The sequence below is a fragment of the Platalea leucorodia genome (genome assembly GCF_965183815.1).
Source record: "Platalea leucorodia genome assembly, chromosome: 16".
NCBI lineage: Eukaryota > Metazoa > Chordata > Aves > Pelecaniformes > Threskiornithidae > Platalea > Platalea leucorodia.
This window is the reverse complement of record NC_138838.1, coordinates 8,136,126-8,157,625: the sequence shown is the minus strand read 5'-3', so window position 1 is coordinate 8,157,625 and position 21,500 is coordinate 8,136,126. Positions and strand designations below refer to the sequence as shown.

The 21,500-nt window shown below is 55.7% G+C and overlaps 3 protein-coding genes across 5 annotated transcripts in view; 1 reads left to right on the top strand and 2 right to left on the bottom strand.

The window, feature by feature from the left end:
- Window positions 1-66: 66 nt before the first annotated feature.
- GLOD4 (glyoxalase domain containing 4) lies at window positions 67-2,873 on the bottom strand. 3 transcript variants are annotated; one of them, XM_082328044.1, is made up of 5 exons: window positions 2,759-2,873; window positions 2,434-2,483; window positions 1,601-1,721; window positions 639-783; window positions 67-430 (listed from the first exon to the last, which is right to left on the bottom strand). In XM_082328044.1, the coding sequence occupies exons 1-5, from the start codon at window positions 2,846-2,848 to the stop codon at window positions 282-284; spliced, it is 555 nt and encodes a 184-aa protein (XP_082184170.1). In that variant the 5' UTR covers window positions 2,849-2,873; the 3' UTR covers window positions 67-281. The 3 variants fall into 3 exon arrangements, with proteins under 3 accessions (XP_082184170.1, XP_082184171.1, XP_082184172.1); XM_082328045.1 differs by having other exon boundaries at window positions 300-447; XM_082328046.1 differs by having other exon boundaries at window positions 322-389.
- A 33-nt stretch (window positions 2,874-2,906) lies between these two features.
- Window positions 2,907-5,747, top strand: MRM3 (mitochondrial rRNA methyltransferase 3; the record flags this gene model as incomplete). The annotated part of the gene is made up of 4 exons (XM_082328496.1): window positions 2,907-3,175; window positions 4,083-4,327; window positions 4,742-4,909; window positions 5,114-5,747. The coding sequence occupies 4 exons, from the start codon at window positions 2,907-2,909 to the stop codon at window positions 5,665-5,667; spliced, it is 1,236 nt and encodes a 411-aa protein (XP_082184622.1). The 3' UTR covers window positions 5,668-5,747.
- Window positions 5,748-7,855: 2,108 nt separating this feature from the next.
- The window catches only part of NXN (nucleoredoxin), a gene marked incomplete at its 5' end in the record, with an annotated part of 55,279 nt that continues 41,634 nt past the window's right edge, over window positions 7,856-21,500 (bottom strand). Inside the window, 3 exons of the mRNA XM_082328710.1 lie at window positions 7,856-8,980; window positions 11,533-11,657; window positions 14,296-14,475. Of these exons, the coding sequence (XP_082184836.1) occupies window positions 8,798-8,980; window positions 11,533-11,657; window positions 14,296-14,475 (488 nt within the window). The 3' untranslated portion in view covers window positions 7,856-8,797. The remainder of the gene's footprint in view (window positions 8,981-11,532; window positions 11,658-14,295; window positions 14,476-21,500) is intronic.

Below are 21,500 nucleotides of genomic sequence, written 5' to 3'. Positions count from 1 at the left end.
CGGTTGTTCTCAGTGCTACGTTCGCTCCAGTTTTTCACTGATGCAGATGATTTCAAAATTGCCCACACACATATTTCCCAACAAACCAGAATTACCAGAGCAAGCCACAGCTGTTTTTAGAAACATACAGTTAAGTCTATGCAACCTTTAATTTAAATGCACAGAATTAAGTGCACAGTTGCTTTAATTAAGAACTTTTTTTCCCTTTAGGATTTTGTTCTCACAAAATGAGAGGTTTCTATGATGAGGCACAACTTTAAAGATCAGAACTGGAAAGTTTTCTAAGTACTAACCTGGTTATCCGCATAGCCTAGCAAAGCCCTTTGTTTTTCCTCATCCTTCTCATATATTTTCATCCCCAGCAAATCAGACCAGTAGTTAACAGACTTCTGCAGATCGGAGACACCCAAGGTTACCTTTAGCACAGGATCTGTAAGATTGCAATAACTTGAAATTCGTTACAAATATATTGTAGTTTTAAACTCAGTTGTAGATTCTTGAGAAGGACAGCAACAAAGAAATAACAAAAACACTCTCTGTTTCATAAAATGCCATCGAGACAAAATGCACAGCCCACTCTTATATCCCGCTCGTAATCTGTTTTGAACACCAGTAAGAGCCAGTGTGTTAAGTTTCACCTTGCTTGAGCTGTTCCTTGTCTTCCAAGTAGAACTTGTATCCCCCTGGGGCTTCAGCTTCAAAAATACCAGTTGTGACTTCTTTGAGGGGCCACCCCATCTTCTTAGCATTGCTCACAGCCTGGCTGGACACAAGCGTTATGCCCTAGTGAGAAGAGAACAGACACACAGGGAATTCAGAGGGTGGATGGTCTGTAAGTCCTGCCTTTCAGTAGCCTGCCTCTGCAAATGACCAGAAACAAACGAGATCGCTTTTTATAACAGACGGACCAGATGATCTCCTGAGAACCAGGTATCTTGCTCCTATAAAATAAGCTCAGTCTTACAGCGCATCCCACATATATGCCTAATCTACCCTTCTTTCACACCAAAGGGAAATGAAAAGCAAAAGGAATTTAAAACTCTGATTCAACGCATTGCACAGAAAAGGAAAACTGAGTTCCTAACTGTTCTACCAGGTTAGGCAGAAATCCGTGGCTCCAAGCGGCTGTTCCGGACATCCTGCAAACTGGGGAAAGAATATTTGCTCAGGGGAAACAACGAGCAAACACATTACATGTATTCATAGAAGAAATGTGAAAAATTCATTGGCTGTCAGCTAGTAAATAACAAAGAGAAAAATAACAATAAATAAAAGAGTGTTTTCCTACAGCAAGATCCTTCCTAGCTAATCATTCCATGTTAGATCTGCCAGCAAATACCAGCTGTCCTACAACACACAGCAAGTGAGCTGGAAGGTGCTCGAGGAAGCGAATCCTGGATCCTAAGTGAGCACGAAGCTGCTCTAGTTTCTGCTCGTCCAACTTGGAGACAACTACAAAAGCAAGACTAAAAAGTGTTTAAGGAACCAAACAGCATAAAAAAGCAACTGGTACAACCTATATGCTAAACAAGCTCCTAATCATAAAAATAAAAAAGCTTATCTTAAGAAGAAAGATTTTGCTATTAAGTGTGGTACTTACCAGAAAGTCATTGCCCAGGCGATATTCTCCAATACCATAATTGTAAGTCAATTCTGCAACAAAGTGATTGTCTTCTGGCCCATAGCCCACCATCGTTTTGCTCCATTTTCCATCATAAGGGCTGGAATATCCATATTTAATTGTCATGAGTATTAGAAATAAACATCAAGCACCGCAAGTATTAGTGTTTCAAGAAAGAATTGCATTTCTAGGGTAAACAGACGGCACAGGTAATCCAGTCACCTCCCACCAAGCAGGAGCCGATACCTGTGAAGAATTCTCATCACAGCCCAGCACAGAGCAGACAGGCGTCCCCGCGGTCAATGGTTTTGACTTTGGGCTGTCATTCACGACCACGCAACAAAAGCGATTCTACCTCCTTCTTAACAGATTTTAAGAGCACAAGCCGCTCATTAGCTGGAATTATACGAGCGCTTCCTTATTGTGAAGTAGGAAAAGTAAGCGGTTAGGCACCAGATTGTAAGATTTCTTTCATTCGTGAAGACAAAAGCCTTTGGGGCTGCCAGGAGGGATTTTTAACTCAAGACCCTAGGTAGCCCCGTGCCTGGAAAAAAACAATGTAATTGAACGTAATTCCCGGAAAGTATAGAAATAATTTTATACCGTTCAGTATCAGCCTATAGGTGTAATATAGCAATACTTGTGTTTCAAGGTAAACATCACACCTACACAAAAAGGGGAACTGTTGATTCCAAGAGAGGTACTTTAAAAAAAAAAAACAAAACAAAACAAAAAACAAAACAACCCAACCCCTATTTTACCTACAAAAGGTCCCGACCGGCAGGCGTTTATGCGAAAGCGGGGGCACTCACCCGTTGCAGCTGGCTTTGCAGCCCTCCTCGAACTCCTCGTGCCTCAGCACCTTAGGGACGGGGCGAGAGAGGTCAGCGCAGGGAGGGCGCCTTCCCCCGCGCCTCAGCAGCCCCGGCCAGCCTTAACGCGCCGCTGGCGCCCCGGGGCGGGGGGCGAGGGCCGGGGGAGCGGCCCAGCGGGCACGGGGGGCGGGGAAGCCCCCGTCCTCGGGCCGGGGGAACCGAGGGAGCCCCGGGGCCTCCGCGGCTGAGGTGGGCGACGGGCGGCAGCCGCCCTCCCCTCCCTCCCCTCCCTCCCTCCCTCCCCTCCGGGCCCGCCGCTCACGCTCATGCCCAGCAGCTCGCGGTAGAAGCGCGCGCTCCGGCCGCGGTCCCCCACTTTGAAGACGAAGTGCAGCGCCCGCCGAGCCCCCATGGCGGAGCGCGCGTGACGTCACGCAGCGCGCCCGTCGCGCGGTTGGTGACGACGGAAGATGGCGGCGCTGAGGAGCTTGGCCCCGGGGCTGGGCCGCTCGCTGCTGGGGCCCGGCGGGCCGAGGGCGGCGGCGGGGCGGCGCGGGGTGCGGGCGCTGCGGCGGAGCCCCGTGCGGGTGCTGCCGCCGCGGAAGGAGCGGGGCGCGGCGGCCGAGGGGCAGCAGAGCCCCCGGGAGCGCCCCCCCTCGCCGCCGCCGGCGGTGGAGCGGAGCTCGGCCGGGCCGGGGCTGTGGTACGAGAAGGCGGCGCCCGGTGACAGGAGGCTGGGGTGAGGCGCGGGCAGCGGCGCTGCGGGAGGGAGCCGGGCCCGGCCCTGCGCGGGGCGCGCTGGGGGCTGCGCTGGGTTGGGCCTGGCCGGTGCCAGGTGCCGCCGAAGCCGCTCCCCTCCTCAGCTGGACAGGGGAGAGAAAACACAACGAAAGGCTCCTGGGCGGAGATAAGGGCAGGGAGGTCACAGCAATTACCGGCACAGGCAAAACAGGCTCGACTGGGGGAAAATCAGTTTAATTTATTACCAATCCAGAGTAGAGTAATGAGAAAATAAAACCTAAACCTTAAAACACCTTCCCCTACCCCTCCCTTCTTCCCGGGCTCAACTTCACTCCTGCTTTCTCCACCTCCTCCCCTCCAGTGGCGCAGGGGGACGGGGAATGGGGGCTGCAGTCAGTCCATCCCACGCTGCCTCTGCCGCTCCTTCCTCCCCAGGGGAGGACTCCTCACGCTCTGCCCCTGCTCCAGCGTGGGCTCCCTCCCAGGGCAGACAGTCCTCCGTGAACTGCTCCAACTGAGTCCTTCCCACGGGCCGCAGTTCTTCACGAGCTGCTCCAGCGTGGGCCCCTTCCATGGGGCGCAGTCCTTCAGGAACAGACTGCTCCAGCGCGGGCCCCCCGCGGGGTCACAGGTCCTGCCAGCAAACCTAACGCAGGGGCTGCGGGGATGCCCCGCTCTGAGCCCCCTGTGGAACCGCCCCTGAGCTGCCCGGTGTCACATCTGCAGAATTTGAGCCAAATTCCAACACTTGGGGGGGCTGGGTAGAGCCTGATACCACAATGCCAGTTACAGCCGGTCTAAAGATAGCTGGGGGACTTCCGAGTGAAGTTCTCGGTGCCTGGCAAACGTCAGACTGAAGGTGTTGTTAGCACCACAGCCGTCTTCTCTGATTAACTTCTCCGCAGAAAAGTGGTGACTATCGCCAAGTCGAAGAAGTTTCGGGATCATCACGGGAAGGTTCTGCTGGAGGGTCACAGGCTGATCAAGGACGCCCTGGAGGCAGGAGCTGTGCTGCAGACTCTCTTCTTCAGCACTGTGGGGCACCTGAAGGAGCTGCCCGAGGCAGAGCTAAAACGAGCCAACTTAGTTAAGGTGAAATTTGAAGACATTAAGAGCTGGTCTGACCTGGTAACTCCTCAGGGGCTTATAGGTAAGTTGCCCTAGAAACAGGCGTAAGGCTGCTCAAAGGGAAACTTATTTCACACTTCATTAGTTGATAATGACTCTGTCTTCCTAACCTTCCCCTAGACATTCTGGCAGTGTGTCAGGAGTGGCATAATTTGAGAGAATTCCCTTTCATTTGGCCTGCTGTGGTAACTGTGAAAGTGGCTCCTAGAGTACACTGAAGGTGATAATGCTCGTTTTTAATAGCATGTCACTCCAGCTCTGCTGGGAAATAGTTCTCCTTGTCAAGTGGTAAACTCTTCTCGAACTTTTCTTAAGCAATGCTTTTCCTAATGCTTTCTCCAGCACCTCTTTAGTGAAATTTGGGCCAGCTACTTGAGAGACAGCCCTCTCCTTGGGGTGTGTCAGTCAGAAGCCTGTCAGAACTTTGTCTCCTCAGGGATCTTTTCCAAGCCCAACCATGCCAAGATGTCTTACCCTGCCGCTCAGCTAACCAGCTCCTTGCCACTCCTCCTCATCTGCGACAATATCCGAGATCCAGGAAACCTGGGAACTATTCTGAGATCTGCAGCAGGAGCAGGCTGTGAGAAAGTGCTTCTCACCAAAGGTAAAAGCCTTTCCCTGGGGAAAAATGTTTAGTTTGAGTAATTTGGGGGTAAGGCAGGGAATAGGAGGTGCTTGAAGATGTTGTTCCCAAGAGTTTGTAAGCAGTGCCTGCCCCAGGCATGATTTGCGGCGGGAAGCAGCGGCTGCTGAATCAGTCTCTGTGGGAGCCGCTGCAGTGTTGCCGTTTTCCTCCCTTCCGTCTCAGGCTGTGTGGATCCCTGGGAGCCAAAGGTGCTCCGTGCAGGCATGGGAGCTCACTTCCGTCTGCCCATCGTCGCCAACCTGGACTGGGAATCTGTTCCCAGCAACCTTCCTGCCGGTGTCCAGGTCTGCGTGGCTGACAACAAAGACCCAGGCACTCAGGCGTCCGTGCCGAGAGGAGCTGGCGGGGCTGGCTCTGCTCCTGGCAACCCGAAAGCTCCTGTGAAATCCAAACCCCGGGCTACTCCTGAGCGCGAGGATGAGGAGGGAGCCGCAGATGTCTGCGTCCCAGAGCTGGCCGCACAGTATTACTATGAGAACTGGACACAGACTCCGGTGGCAGTGGTGATCGGCGGAGAGACCCACGGTCTGAGTCCAGACGCGCTTCACCTCGCAGCCAGCACCGGAGGGAAGAGACTGGTCATTCCCGTGGTGCCAGGCGTGGACAGCTTGAACTCTGCTATCGCTGCTAGCATTGTGCTGTTTGAGGGGAAGAGACAGTTGCTGTGGAGGCACAAGCAGGAAGATGAAAGGCAGAAGTTCCCTGTAGTGGGCTAAACTGCTGAGATTTGGGTGCTGAAGAAGGATCCCTTCCCTTTGGCATGCTGTAGAGTTAATAAAATTGCAGCTCAGGCTGTTTGGTTTGCAGTAAATGGGTATTAAACAGCTCTGGCAGCGTTGGAGCTGTGGCTGGATGAGTGCGTGACTCCCGGGTGAGCCCGTGGGCGCTCCGGCCGCACGGTGATGCTAGTGAGAAGGGAAAGGCCTGCGGGTGGGGGCCCTCGCCTTGCGGGCAGCCAGCTCCCTGCTGCCCGGCTGTTCCACTCCCTCCTGTTGGCAGCCCTGGGCAGGGCCCCTCCGGGCCCAGCCGGCAGATTTGGGGAGGCCTCAGATCCCTCCCTGTAGGGTCAGGGCCCGGCAGCCTTTGTGCCAGCCCGGCCAGGATGACAACGTGCGTCCTTCTCGCAGCCCTGGGCTGTGTGGCCTGGCTGCTGCTAGTGGTTTTGGGGTAAGAAAGGCCAAATAGCGGCCACCTGAATGGGTCCTGCCTGTGCTTACCCAAACCCCGTGCTCTAACAAGCGATGAGAGCAGCTCACCAACCCTGGGGGCTGGCTGCGGCGTGGGGTGTCCGAGCTCCGGCACTCGTGAGGGTGCCGCTGCCGGGAGGCAGCCGCCTGGACACCGCTCGCTCCGGCAGCTGGGCCTCAGCACGGATGAATTATGAAAGGAGCTGTGGGTGCTGCCGCTCGCTGTGGCCGTCCCTCGGAGGGGCACGGGTGCTGGGCCCCAGGGAAGGAGACTACTACTCCTCTGGCTGCGAGTCACATAACCAGCTGCTTACCGCCAGCCCACTCTGCTGGCTCCGGCTTCCCATTACCCCATTGAAATAATTCATATTGTCTGCTCGAGAAATACCCAGAGATTCAGCCTCTTCCACACCCCAGCCCTTGTATCTGAGCAGTGCGCAGTGCGGCCTGGGCTGGGTGTGCGGTGCGCTGTCAGACAGCGGTGTTACCGCGAGCCTGAAACTACTCCAGCTCAGCAATTCCATCTCCAGAGCCCAGTTCCAGCCCCGGTCTCAATTAAATTGACCCAAACCAACTCAATTCTCAGGCAGAAAAACAGCTGCTTTGCACCAGTTCCTACTGAGCAGCTACCGGAGCGGCTGTGGCAGTGCTGAGCTCACCACCTCGCTAGGAGCCCAAACCACGATGTCCGGAGGGGAATATGGGTTCCCCCCTCTCTAAAAAAATCAGCTGCTGCTGCATGACCAAACGCTACAGACCCCGCGGTCTTTCAAACCACAAACCCATCGCGATTGCCCCCAGACGAGCAGGCACCCGCTGAGCACAGGCAGCGTGGGTGCTGGGTGGTGTTGGGGGCTCGAGGCAACGCTGCTGCTCAGCCGCTTCCACACAGCTTGAGTCCAGCCAGGCACAGCTCACTCCACGAGCCCTTAACCCCACAGTAGATAACTCACTGAAAAGGCTATTTCCTCAAAAATCTCCAGTAAAGGGGATACCGGTTAGTTCAGGGTTAATTTAGGGTAGGCTGCTCACAGCCCAACGCCCAGGGAGGCGCAGCAAAGCCGCAGCTCCCAACGCTGCTGTGCTGCTGCCGTCCTGCTCACACCGAGAGCCTCTGAAATGTGCAAAACACAGGGTGGATTTATACGGTTCCCGCCTTGCTGAGCTGGAGGCTTTTCCCAGCTCCTGCCAAGGTGGGTTGCTGCAGCAGCGATAAAGGGGGAGAGGCCGTAATCCTGCCATCGCTGAGTAACAAGCTGAAAGGGAAAAGCGGTGGCTTGCACAACAGCCGCTATTCAGCGCACACCGTGCACGCCTCCGGGACACCACCCTCCCGGGGACGCTGGTGGGAAACCATTGCAGCCGCTGCTGCATCATCCGGCAAGAGCTGGGGGGACCCTTGGCTGGGGGTGCTGTGAGCAGAGCCCGTGGGGTGGGTGGGCGCAGCGTGGGGCAACCAGGCCGTGCTCGCCCCTCCACAGCATCTCTGAACAGCTCGTGGGAGTCACCATCCCCGAGGGAGCTGCAGTGCACACGCGCGATCCCGGCTCAGCTGCCACAGCGCTGGGAGCTGCCGGCACTGACACCTACCCCACGGGGTCTGGCTGGGGGGCTCCTCCTGCCGCGCGGGTCCCAGGTGGGCTCCCTCTCCCCGACAGCGGGACGCGGCAATCGGCACCTCTGGGGACAAGGTTATTTAACGGTTTTATTACAAAGTTCCAATCACCATGTACAGTTTTTACAATGTCACTTTTCAGGGGCTCGGCTGTGCTGCTTGGGTTAAGGAGGGATTTTTTTATTTTTGTTGGGGTTTTTTTGGTTATTTTTTAAAGAACAGCACCATTAACGTTGGGTTTAGGACACACCTACGAAAAACAGCTCAATCAACTAACATAGAAGGGAGACAATTCATACCAGAGAGAAGGGGCAAGAGGGGACAGGGAGAGCACAAAGGAGAGACGAGAGAGGTGAGGGCAGCCCGGTGGTGGTGGTCCTCCTCCTGGCTCAGAGAGGGAGGGAGGGAACATCCACCCGTCGCAGGCGGGTGACCCCCTGACACGCACAGCCAGCGCCGCCTAAGGCTGTTGGTGCTTGGGGTGGGAGGTGGGAACCCACCCGGAAGGGTCTCACCCCCAGGAGGAAGAGCTCGGCTGCGCCGTGGTCTTTCAGAGGTTGTCAGCAGTTAAGACTTTGTCTCGGCCTCGTCAGGGCACTCGCGTGGCAAAGGGGACAGTTTCCTTATTGCTTCCTTAAAGTCACTTAGTCAGCAGGGGTGATAGGAAAGGAAAGAAGGGGGAGAAGGAGAAGAAAAGAGCCCCGAGAACCCCATCCACTGCCTGATGCATACGTTGGGAAGAACACCATGCAAAAAGATTTGCCTGCTAGCTAGTGCCGTGTATAAAATAACAATACGGTAACAGTTCTGGCCTGGTTATTAGAGAATATATCACCATGAAGCACAAGCGAAGTCTCCAAACGCCAATGACTCCCTGCTGAAAGTGCATCTCAAGGAGTTTGCTTAGGAGAAGGATTCACTGCGTAAAACAAGGCACCACAAGAAGGTTGGATACTGGGTCGGGCGTGAGGACACGCTGGAGAATCCACGAGCGGCGGAAGAGAGACCTAGTTTTAAATAACGTCTGTTGGCACAGAAGCCCCCTTAGATGGGCTCGGGTTTTAGCTTGTCTGCTAGAAAGTCGCTGACAAAGGCTTCCACGATCTCAGGCGTGATCTCCTCCACATCCATCACGTACTTGGCCCGGGCCGACATGTCCAGGATGGTGAGCAGGGGCGCAGCCTCGGGCAGATTGGTGTAATCCCGCAGGGAGTCGGTCATGTCGTCCTGGAGGCCAAAATGAGAGGGAGAGAGGAGCCATCAGCAGAGCCAGGACAACCAGGAGCAGTTTGCTGCTTCCACACCGTGATCCAGCCCACAAGTATCTCCCAAGGGTTTGGGCCTCGCACCAGCATTGCAGGACCATGAGCGCAGTCGGCAGCACTCGCCTTGCTGCCTGCTCTGCCCGTGGTTTGCCTCAAAACCAAACCAGGCTGATTTATCCGAGGCTGGGATGGGAGCATGCAATCCTCCAGCCCTTTCCATGCAGGGCACAGCTCCCAGCACCCCCAGGCTGACCTGCTGCCCCAGGCCACCCTGGAGCCTCTGGGGCAGGAGCAATTTTGGCATCCTCAGCTCAGGAGCTGGGGACAAGTGCTGAATGTGGGGACTCGCCAGCCCTCTGCCAGCACAGCCGCAGCCTCGCCGCTCACTGGGGCAGATGCTGAAAGGACCTGGAGCAAACCAGAAAATGGGAATAGGATGAAGGTCCACACTTTGAGCCAACGCCAAAACCCCACCAGCAGGTCACAGGGCTCCCTAGCAGCGAGCTGCTCACTGGAGGAGCGGGCTGCCTTCCCTTCGGCCAGGCACAGCACAGCTCTGGGCAAAGGGAAAAAACAAATTTCTCTCTGCTCAGGCTTTGCAATGCAAAAGCCGGCACTGGGGCGATTCATCTCCCGCTCCCGGCCAAGCCCACAACGCATGGCATCTGAAACGGGGCGTTCCTCTGAGCCCCTTTCCAAGGGCAGTAATAGAAATCAATCAATCTGGTTAGTGGCTGGTGGCTCTGCAGCACGTGGCGGCGGCCGGCAGGGTAACTCCTGTCGCGCCTCCCCTTCCATTGCAGGGGTTTCTGGCGCAGCCGGACCACGTGGCAGGGAAGGGCGAGCGGGGCTGGGCCCGCCGCCTCGGGGCTGGGGCACTCGGCCACCCTCCGCGCTTCCCACCTCCCATGCCGGCTTGGAGCCCAGGTATCGGGATGCCTCGTCCTTTATCCCATCGCCGCAAAGGGACGAAAAACCTTTTTAATCAATGCAAAACTGGCCCAGACGGTGCTGGGAGAGGAATGGGAGGCGCTTGCTCCGGCCGTGGCCAAGCTGCTTTGTGCATGGGGGCCGGCGGAGACCTGGGGCCAGCGCTCCCGGCTATTGAGGTGACGGATGAATGGGACACGCTGGACTCTCCCCATTCTTCGGCCCGGCTGCCACAGGGACGTCGGGAGCCAGATGAATAGCGGCAATGTTTCAGCTACAGCCGGCGAACGGGAAGAAAATGCTTCACAGGCTCTGGGGGAGGGGGGCAGGTCCTGGACCCTCCCAAAATAGCCTTTCCAACAAGGGGCTTATTCAGGGGCGTGGGGTTGAGCTGGGACGCTTGGAGACCCATTACGGCGGCGGGAGCGGGAGCGCCTGCCCGGAGGGGGCTGACGGGGCTGTGGGAGGCAGTGGTGGGGGCTTGCTTGGCAGCGGGGGGCGGGGTGCAGCGGTGGGGACCCTTTTGTGCGCAGGGCGGCTCCAGAGGGCCCCGCTTGCAGCACACTGCGGCTGTGACGTGAGCGTGGACGGACGGAGCAGGCGCGCGGCCATGCAGCAGCTGCCACCTGCGCAGGCAGCACCCAGGGAAGGGAACCGCAGGCCTGGGGGGGCCTGGGAACTTTTTCGACCCTTACACAAAACTTTCCTCGTTTTCAAGCCTGCAGCAGGGCAAAGTGCCTGCACAGGGGAAAGGGAGGCCAGAAGCCCCGTTACCCCGTTTCCCATTTTCTCCAGCAGATCGCTGGCTCCGAGCACCGCAGCCTGCACATGCCCGAAATACCATCCCAGCCACCAAGAGCGTGTCCAGCTCAGGAAACAGCCCTCGTTTCACGGGGGGACAGGTGAGCACTGCAGTGAGGTGCCCAGCTGAGCCCCAGGGCAGGGCAGAGCGGAGCTGGGATGCTCCTGCCGCAGCCGGCAGCGGAAGCACAGCCCTGTGCTGCCCCGCTGCTCCCCGAGCGGCCCCTGCCCACTTCACCGGCACGGCACACAAACAGGCCCAGTCCGCAGGATCAGGGCTGCCTCCCACAGGCACCCCTTAGGGAAGAGGCCGGAGCACCGGTCCCTGCTCTCCTCCCGGGGTGGGAAGAAATCCAGCAGCACCTCAGCAAGGAGGGCAGCACCGGCTGGGCTGGGCTGAAACCCAAACCCCGGCTCCTCTCCCCCTGCCCAGCCACCTTTCCTGCCCGCGCAGCCTCAGGGTTCAAGGGGCAGCTGGCAGCTCCCTCCCATCTCCCCCAGCCTCTCTCCACCCGTCCCCAGCAGCTCCCTCACCTGCTGTCAGGCTTTTCCACCTCTGAGCAAATGCAGCTGGGACTCCTTTGCCAGAAGTAATATCCAGCAATGAGCGCAGGGGACTGAGCCAGGACTTGGGTCTGGCTTTGCTCCGCAGTCCCTGACTAGCTGCAGTAGCTCTGTGCCTCAGTTTACCCACCTGAAGAGTGGCAACAGTGGTACCCAACCCAGCTCAGTCCTTGTATGAAGACACAGCAGGACGCAGCCCTGCGCTCTCCTCCCGCTTACCTCACCCGCCACGAAAAAGAGCAACGGTGCCTCCTCCTCTTTGGCTTTGTACTTGGCGATGATTTTTTCGGCTATGGGCTGAATCAGTTGTTTCGCTGCCTCTGACTCTCCGTCATCCTCTGAATCTGCAGGGCACAGCGGTGGGGAGACAAAACAAAAGAGGCAAGGCAAAAAGGAGGTTAGGATCAAACAGATGCAAACCGGCCGGGCGCCGGCAGCTCTATCCCACAGCATCACCACGCAGGAAACCAGAGCCCGGATGCGCAGCACGAACTTCAAAGCCGCGCGGCTCTGTAGCAATTAGGGAGCAGCTGAAATGTGCTTTTCATGTGAAACAGGGAAACATGTAACAGAAGAGCTGCTCCTGCTCCCCAAATACTTCACCGCTCACTCCCCGGTGCCGCTGCTGAAGCTCAGGGACAAACAGGCACAAAAAAGCCGCTTTACAGTTTAAGAAGCATCGGGATGTTTTGAAGACCAAACGAACACGCTGATCTGAGGCTGCCTGCCACCCCTGCCCGCCACCCACCAGCCCTCCGCCTCGGGATGGCTGCTTGGCAGCTTTTCTGCTCGAGTCTTGGTGGCAGCAGCGCTGTGAAGGCAGCTTTGATTTGACAGAGGTAGAGTAGAAAGAGATGGCAACATCAATCAAACGCCAGCCACCACTGAAGTTCAAATACTGAGCTGAAAAGAGGAGAGACTGCGTCCTTGAGCAGCATCGAGATGAAACGATTTCAATTCGGGGACAACTTTTAGCATTAAAGAAAAAAAAAAAGTAAGAAGGCAGAAGGGAGGTCCCTGCTCTCCCGGTCGTGTGCAGCTCATGCAGCTCTCGTGGTCCCCAGTGTAACCACCTGACGCAACTGGTCCAGCCCTGGCTGGGAGAGGCAATGCCCGTTCCCGAAGCACTCTCTGTCCTTGCTCCACACATCCCTGTCCTCCTCTCTGGCTTCTCCAAGCAAAGCAGGAGATGCCAGAGACACTGCACACTAGATTGCAGGATCTGTCCTGCGTGCGTGACAGTGATAAATACGTAGAGTTGTGGGGTATCTGCAGGGATTGATTTTTCTACAAACAACCGCTGCTGGCGGCACTCCAGGCAGCCCTGCACACTCTGGCTAACCCAGCCCTAACCTCTCTGGGGACAGATGTAGAATGGTCAGGATTTACTCAGGCTCTTGCTAAGCCTGCCTTCTCCTGTGGCTGCCTTCTCCTGGGGGTGCTGCTGCCTGTGCAGCACAGGCACCAGTCTGCTGGGCAGGGTCTCCCAGCAGGACACAGGCTGACCAGGAGCTCCCATCCCCAGTGCCTGCCTTGGTGCAGCATCAGCTTCATCTCCGCCCCAGCACGTTGCCAGCAGATTTCACCGAGGCCGCACAGCCCCTCAAGTGCCAAGCGAGAGCCCCAGCCACAAGCCGGACAGTGCTCTCCCAATAAGCTGTTTGCAGCAAGGTGACAGAAAAACTTTGCTCAGAGCAAGATAAAAATAACTCTTTCTAGAGGCCTGCAGTGCCAGCCCCAATCAATCACGCTTGGCGTGGCCAGCCGGTTCTCCCTGTGCAAGAAGAGTATTTTTGGCTCTGTGCTCACATCCCCTGCTGGGCTCTGCTGAATAAATAATCAGGGTCAAAAGGAAATCTGAAAGGGAAGAAGGGAAAGAGCGAGAGCCATGTTATCAGTGCTGCAGAGAAGGGTGTGTGAGGAAGGCCCCCTGCACAACCCCGGCAGGCTCGGGGCAAGGGGGGCTCTTCAGCAAACCCTCACCAACGCTCCACAGAGCACTCAAGGGAGAGATGCACTCTGAGAAGGCTGGTCGAGCCTCCCCCTGCCGAGAGCCCAGGACCCCCTCTGCCACCCCCCGCCCTGCCGGGGCTCAGCCTGCAGCGCAGCTCATCCCAGCCGCAGCCCTCGCCTGATTTAACCATCCGTCGCTGGCAGGGAAGCAATGAGGAACGAGCCAGCTGTGCTTTGGATGAGTTCTAGGGCTGTTTCCAACTGTGGCGGAGCTTCACGTGTGGATTAGCAGTGGAAGAGGGACAGGAGCTTTGGGGAAAAGCCTGCCCTGTCCTGCAGCCAGCACCCCACAGGAGGGAATACCCAAGGACCAGCAGAGCATGCAAGAGGCTCCTCTGACTTTCACAGCCCCGCTCAGCTCAGGGATTCAAGCCCCAAGCTGTGGTTTCCAGCACAGAGCTCCAATCCCTCCCAGAGATGCTTCCTCTGCCTCCTCTGGAATGTCACGTGTGCCTGAAGTCCCCGCTCCAGAAAGGCCTCTCCTGTCTCCACCACCACTGGCTGTGACAGCGTATTTCTCATACTCCCCAACACCTAATCAGCATTCCTCTCCACAGCTGCCGCTGAACCATCTTTGATACGACAGCTCCTCTCCACTGCAAATCGCTACTCCATCGCATCCCTCGGGTGGCTGGGCTGGAGCTGCAGGAGACCCGTGGGCACGGGCAGGCTCTGGCCAACCCCTGTGAGCTGCAGCAGCCCGTTTCTCTGGTACAGGCAAGGCTCCAAGTCTGTTAGCCCCCCTGAATCCCTTGAGGGGACTCCACGGGAACCTCTGTCTCCCCATGGCCTCTCTGGACCCCGTAGCATTGCTCCTGGTGATGGAAACGGGCTGATGTCCCTTCCCACGGACGCTGCCACCACAGGAGGCAGGTTCTCAGCTCCGTGGCCAGCTCCAGTTGAGCTGGCAGGTAGCCCAGCCCCCTTCCCGAGAACAGGCTCTGCTTTCAAAGCAGCGATGCTCCATACCTACAAAGAGAACGAGGCAGGGGCCCTCATTCAGCTGCACGGCGTTGGAGTCCGTCAGCTCCAGCACAGGCTTGGGATGCCAGGGGAACTCGCGGCATTCAATGTCGTTCAGCACCTCCACCCGCCCCTGTCGCGTGATCACATCTCCCTTGGAGTCCAGGACGATGAGAGTTGGGATGCCTGCAACGGAAGAAAAACAGGGGGGGATCAGCCAAAGCGTGAACCGGCCAGCAACAGGGCGTGGGGAGAAAGGCCTTTTCCTATCGCCTCTGGCTCTGGCAGGAGCCCAGCAAGCATGCTGCCTCTCTGCAGCTCATGCACGGTGTGGAAATCAGTGTCCCTGGATCCTGTTTCCGTCCTAGCAGAGCGCTGTATGTAATTCAGCAGCCAGAGCAGGAAGCTGGGAGACAGGCTCTGGCATCGCCTGCCTCTCCCTGCCTGAGTGCAGGCAGGGGTCACCGCTGTCTGACGCTGATGCTCCTGGATGCAAACCCCACCACACCGCACAAGCTCCCTCTTGCAAAGTGCCAGACAGACATGCCTCCTGCGCACGAGGCGGAGCAGCGCTGCCCCGCAGGCACCATCGCCCCAGCGCTGAGACGTGGCTGCTGCTGGAAGAGCCCAGTCCCCAGTTCGCAGGAACACATGCAAATCTTTCTGCAGGGCGGACCGCAGACAACGGCAGCCAGGAAGCAGGGTGTGTTCCTTCCGAGAAGGAACACCATATATTTTGCAGCCACAAACTCCTCCATGAACCCCCCCACCCCTCCTTGGCGCTAACCACCCAGCCATTTCCAGAGTGCAGGGATGCGTCTGACAAGTCATGAACATTATTACCTGGTTCGGATGCTGTTTTGCACCACCTGAGCCTGGCAAGGCAGGCACCTGACACTGCCGTTGGAGGAAAGGCCCCCGGACCAGCACTAATGACGGTGATTTAGTGCTCAGGGCCACGGATGCCCCCAGGAATAACCCAAAAGAGAGCACATGCCTCTGCAAGCGGAGATGGAGCGGGATCAAACACACTAACGCCAGCAGACTTTGTCACACAGCTAAACTGCATGCAACGCTTGCAAATGAACCTGGCATCCACCCTGCCTGGCTGTTGCCCTCGCAAAAGGGAAGCAAACGTGCCTGCAGCAGACATTTAGCCCAAGTCACCTATTCAAACCCGGCTGGGCCAGCAGTGAGGTAGGGCAGACACCAGCTGGTGACCGTCCCATCTGATAAGGCACCGACGAGGCTTTCTGGCCACAAAACGGTCATGGGAGAATCAACAGGAGCAGCTCATGTTGGTGACTTCATCTGGAAAGCACACCATTCCTCTCTCACCAAGGAGACAAAGAAACATCCCACAAGGAAGGAAGAGGGGAAAGTTTGGGATTAGGCCCCAAGAGACGGGTCAAGTGACCAGTGTGCTGCTGTCTGCTCACCACCCGGGCTTCGATCCCCTCGCTATCCAGCATCTCCTCCTTCATCCAGCAACATCCCCCGAATCACAACCAGCAAACTGAGGCAACTCAAATCCTTCTGCCCCCATCCAAAGATTCATTTTAAAGCTCGTTTGTTAGAAATACCCCGCAGAGCCATTCTCTGAGCAGGGGGGGACCCAGCGTACTTGCCCTTGCCAGACTCCTGGCACTGTGCTCTCATGTTTGTACAACAATGGGTTACTCACAAGCTCTCTGAATTCTAGGCATTTCTCTAGGAAATACATGGCTGTCTGTCCGTCTCATGCCTGCTTGCAGGTCTGGGCGAGCGGCTGCATTCCCATCATTCCAGCCTGCTCACACACCGGGGCTGCACACGTCGGGCTGGTGCAAGAGCAGCGCAGGAAGGAGCCCGATGGTTGGGCTTGCAAATCCTAAGGGTATGCCAAGAAAACCATTCTGTATCACAAAAAGGCTTATTCATTACCTGCTGGTATTCAAAATAGCTCTAGGGCAGGGATGGGTTAAACAGCCTGGAAGGAATTGGGAAATCTCACTCTGGCCCTACCCTGCAAGGCACAAACTACTACTGAAGCTAGGAGAAGCACACGGTGACCAGCATCCCACATGATTTGGGTATTTATCCATTTATGATTCCCAACCCCATCCCAAATGCCTGCTTTGCCGTCCTCTCCAGACCTGCATTATACATGAGGGACAGGCTAGAAACGTGGGTTCAGCTCAGTACCCCTGCTGCCAGTCAGCCTGAACAACGCAGCATACCAAGGCAGAGATTTCAAATGAGCTTTGCTGATCTGGGAAAATTAAGGGCCCAATTTAGACACAGCTCATTGTCAGCATGATCCCACAGCTATCAGGGACTTCATCCACTACTCAAAGCATTCAGACTTCACCTGATTTGCGTATGCAGACACACACACCCCAAAGCACCCAGCCACTAAAACCTCCAACTGCTAATACAAAACTGACTCAGAAAACAGAGAGTCTTTAAGATAATTCATCCTGGGTTTAGCATGTTTGGGAAATATAAGTAACGCATCAGAAAAGTTGGGGCTGGGTTTTCAGTCTGTTAGCAGGTGCATGACATGCGCCGGAGCAATCCCTGCGCCCGGCATCAGAGGTTTCTCACCAGCCACGAAGCTCTGGTTTCCTTTCCAGAGCTGCCTGGTGAAGGGCGACGCTGCTGCGGCCCATCTGCCCCCAATCCTACGGCTGCCCCTCGGTCCTGAGCATCGCTGCCTTGTCTCCTCAGCTCCTTCCTGCACACCCCTGGCCGGGTCCCCAGGGCTGGGGCATGGCCTTAGTGGGCTCGTGGTGGCATCCCATAGGATCAGCCTTGTCTTCCCAGGTGGACCTTGTTACTGCTCCCCTGGCTAACACATCCTCTTTGCATGGGACACAGACCAGCAGGACCAGAGGAACTGTCCTTAACCTTATTCACACCCGCTAACCCCAATAATCCCGCCCCCCCCCCCGCTCATCCCAGCCATTATTTGTTATTTTAGTGCCTTTTGGGGGCTTTGGTAATTGCCATGAGTCATAACACCAGAATTTACTTATCAAGAAGAATCACAGATCAGACACTCTGCAATGAATATTGTATAAGCTTGGATGAGAATTAGCATAGACGGGCTCAGTTTGATTTTCTGCATTAGAAAATGGATTTGGTTCCCATGGGGCTAGCATTTCATGAAAACACAGGGGCCAAATGATTTGTTACTGAACCTGGTGATACATTTACTTATTTATATATTAAAACCCATACCCGACATGGAAATCTAATCTGCATTAAGTCTGTTGGGTGAGTAATCAAAATCGACGTGAAGCAAACACTCAGAATACACCAACCGCAGGACGGATGGTGGGGTTTATTGCTGTTTTTTCACCTTTTCAGAAGAAAGCTCCAGAAACCTCCCGTAACAGTGACTTCCAGGCTGCCGCTACCAGCCGGGCTGCCAGAGTGACTTGCAGGTGTCTGGGCTAAAGCATGGGGCAGGGGGGAAACAACAGTTTTTGCAAGTACCCCCAAGGGACTGCAAATCCCAGATTGCCACCACGGAGTCCACAGGGAATATTCAGGAACCCAAAAGCTCTCATAAGATACACAACAAAAAGGGGCAATTCCCACCTGAGCATAGCATTTATCTCTGCTCCCCATCCCATCGGAAAGAGAGCTAATGTCAGGGGATTCACCTAAGGCAGGACCACGCAGACTGGGAGCAGCACGCACAACGGAGAATTATTTCTAAGCAGCCGCGACACCAGATACGACTCTCTCTCAAGACAGTGCTGCACCCAGAAGCAATTTAATATAGGTGGGTACGGTACAGTCCACTGACTGCACATGGGTTATGAATAGAGGCATTCAAGTAAACCCAAATAAAGGCCAATAACTCAACTTACATTTTACACTGAGTTTTTGAATGCTGTAGGGGCCAACACAGGACTAAAACAACAAGAGATTTGACTCTCTTGCTACTTTCCACTGCTCAGGAACTTAAAGCAGTTGGGGAAGACAAGCTGCTTCTGTTGTTTCAGCTCCCGGCCTTACAAAAACCAGCGGAAAAACCACCCCGCATGCACGCTGTGCTCACAACCCAAGGCACCACCAGGACGGTAACCTGGACACTGAACGGGCTACACGCTCTCGCTGCTGCATAGGTGCAGCTCCAACGGGAGCACCCAGAGATGCAGTTACAGAGGGCTGCAAAGATGCTTGGCAGCATGCATTTGGGGAAAGGCAGATCAGATTACACAGATCCAATTTTTCATTTAGGTGGAATAACCACTGGTGGCGATGAGCTAAGCCCATGACATCTAGTTCTGTTTGCAGAAAGCTTTCCCTACAGCTGGTGCAGCAGCCTGCTGCAAAAGCCTGACTGCAAACAGGCAGGCGCCCGCTGCGCTCAGGCGAAGCAGCCCCGAAGCCATCGGGGAGGATCCCAAGTCGCTGCCTGAGCAGGGATCAACAACAACCCGCAGCCCCTGGGGAGCGGCACGAGGGTTCACCTCCAGCCCTCTCCCTCATCTCCCGGTTCCCCGGCATCCACCCCAGACCATGGTGGGGAAACATGAGCCCAGCCCAGCCTTGCAAAGCCTGTGCGGCACCCAGGTGGGAAGGGAGGTGGGACGGCAATGATGCTTCCCATGCAGGGTGCAAATTAGCCAGCCTCCACATTTCAACGCCACTTTGTGGGATCACAGTTCATCCTCGTGGAGAGGTTCCCAGGAAAAGCATGATAGATAAGCGGAAGGGTTTGACCTCAAACACGCCCAAATCCCAGGCTCAGCGTCCCTGGGAGAGCAGCTGAAATGCAGAGGTAATATGGGAGCTTCCCTGGCAGAGGAAGGGAGTCAGGGCACAGGGGAACAGCAAATATTTACATTTTCAGGTCAGCACACAATGAAGAGAGACATTTAAGGAGCAAGTGGCTGGAGTCAGAGGGAAAGCTGTTGTCACTGTTTCCCTGGCTACAGCATGCCTGGTGCTCACGTATCCAGTCTGGACACCTTATTTACAGAAAGCCCCAGTGAAACTGGCAGCAATCCTGCAGCGCTCAGCCGAAACCAGCATCTACTGGGTTTGCGTGGCAAGGTTTTGGTAGCAGGGGGGATACAGGGGTGGCTTCTGTGAGAAGGTGCTAGAAGCTTCCCCTATGTCCAACAGAGCTAATGTCAGCCGGCTCCAAGACTGACCCGCCACTGGCCAAGGCCAAGCCCATCAGCGATGGTGGTAGCACCTCTGGGATAATACATTTAAGAAGGGGGGGAAAAAAACTGCTGCAGAACAGCAACCGCAGCCAGAGGAGTGAGAAAATGCAAGAGAAACAACTGTACAGACACCATGGTCAGTGAAGAAGGAGGAGCAGGAGGTGCTCCCAGCACTGGAGCAGAGATTCCCCTGCAGCCCCTGGGGAAGGCCATGGTGAGGCAGGCTGTGCCCCTGCAGCCCACTGAGGTCCACGGTGGAGCAGATTTTCCCCTGCAGCCCATGGAGGACCCCACACCGGAGCAGGGGATGCCTGAAGGAGGCTGTGACCCCGTGGGAAGCCCGCGCTGGAGCAGGCTCCTGGCAGGACCTGTGGCCCCATGGAGAGGAGCCCAGGCTGGAGCAGGTTTGCTGGCAGGACCTGTGACCCCGCGGGGGGCCCGCGCTGGAGCAGTCTGTTCCTGAAGGACTGCGCCCCATGGAAGGGGCCCACGCTGGAGCAGCTCGTGAAGAACTGCGGCCCGTGGGAAGGACTCAGTTGGAGCAGTTCACGGAGGACTGTCTGCCCTGGGAGGGAGCCCACGCTGGAGCAGGGGCAGAGCGTGAGGAGTCCTCCCCTGGGGAGGAAGGAGCGGCAGAGGCAGCGTGGGATGGACTGACTGCAGCCCCCATTCCCCGTCCCCCTGCACCACTGGAGGGGAGGAGGTGGAGAAAGCAGGAGTGAAGTTGAGCCCGGGAAGAAGGGAGGGGTAGGGGAAGGTGTTTTAAGATTTAGTTTTTATTTTCTCATTACCCCACTCTGATTGGATTGGTAATAAATTAAACTGATTTTCCCCCAGTCGAGTCTGTTTTGCCTGTGCCGGTAATTGCTGAGTGATCTCCCTGTCCTTATCTCCGCCCAGGAGCCTTTCGTTATATTTTCTCTCCCCTGTCCAGCTGAGGAGGGAGAGTGATAGAGTGGCTTTGGAGGGCACCTGGCGCCCAGCCAGAGTCAACCCACCACACAGCACTGGATAGTTTTGTGAGCGGATCGGGGAAAAGACCGATGAATTTGGAAAGCTCTTGCCTCATGGGAAGGTAATTAAGCAGCAAACTGATGGCTATTTAAAGCAGGTGAGTGGTTATTCCTGGTTTAAGGTCAGGGAACAGAGCTGAGCGATGGCACCTGAGCTCACCCCAGAACGGAGGTTCGGAGAGGACTCCAAGGAGGGTTTATTTCTCCTGCCAATCTCCACAAGCCCTTGGCCACCTTTGGCAACACTCCTCCTCCCCTGCAGATTGCATTAACCCTCTGCCAACCTGTGCCCACCTCGCCGATGCCACATGGAAATGGATAAGAAACAGGTACCTTGCAGCAAGATCCTTTAACCACAGGGTTACACTCTATGTACATACAGAAGACCTCCTTCTGAGCTATTCACAGTGCATGTGTCTCTGCTGCAGTTTGTCCCCTGCAGGAACAAGGTGCCAGTCCCCAGGAGGGCTGCTGCGAGCTTTTATCGTCTTCGGGAAGCTTTGAAGCCACCCAGACAGACAGAGCCTCTCCCCTGCCCCTCCAAGCAGCCGGGGCTGCTGGAATTCTGGCACTGGTACGTACAGTAAAAGCGAAGCCATGGTTTACATCAAACACACACTCTTCTGTAATTCATGTCACTAACATAAACCAGATGCCATCTTCCTCAGCCTCTGCAGAGAACGATGGCCTGCCTTTGCGTTACATAAACCAGCAAGAAAATGAAATTTAAACCTTCAAGAAAAAGCAAAATAAATAAATCAGTAATTAGGCAAAAAACATCCAAGCCAAAAACAGCTTCCAAGTTTCCAGGAAGAATTAGGTTGTTTATGGAAGTCCTGTTTCAACTAACAGCCTGCCTGGCAGGTGGTAGGAATGTGAGTTTGCGGAGAGTAGAAACATGAAGCGGCTCTGCCTGGGGCACTGTGCTTTGCTTTGCTGTTTTCTTGTTTTAGTTAAACAAGAGGACACATTACAAATATTGAACAAAAGGAGCAGAAAGGAGAGCTGTGCGTCAGTGCAGCCCTTCCTA

Coding starts and splice junctions, on each gene's coding strand:
- GLOD4 (XM_082328044.1), bottom strand. CDS start 2,848: ATGGGGGCTCGGCGGGCGCTGCACTTCGTCTTCAAAGTGGGGGACCGC. Junction 2,484..2,758: donor GCGAGCTGCTGGGCATGAGC/GTGAGCGGCGGG, acceptor CCCGTCCCTAAG/GTGCTGAGGCACGAGGAGTT. Junction 431..638: donor CAAGGAACAGCTCAAGCAAG/GTGAAACTTAAC, acceptor GCAATCTTACAG/ATCCTGTGCTAAAGGTAACC.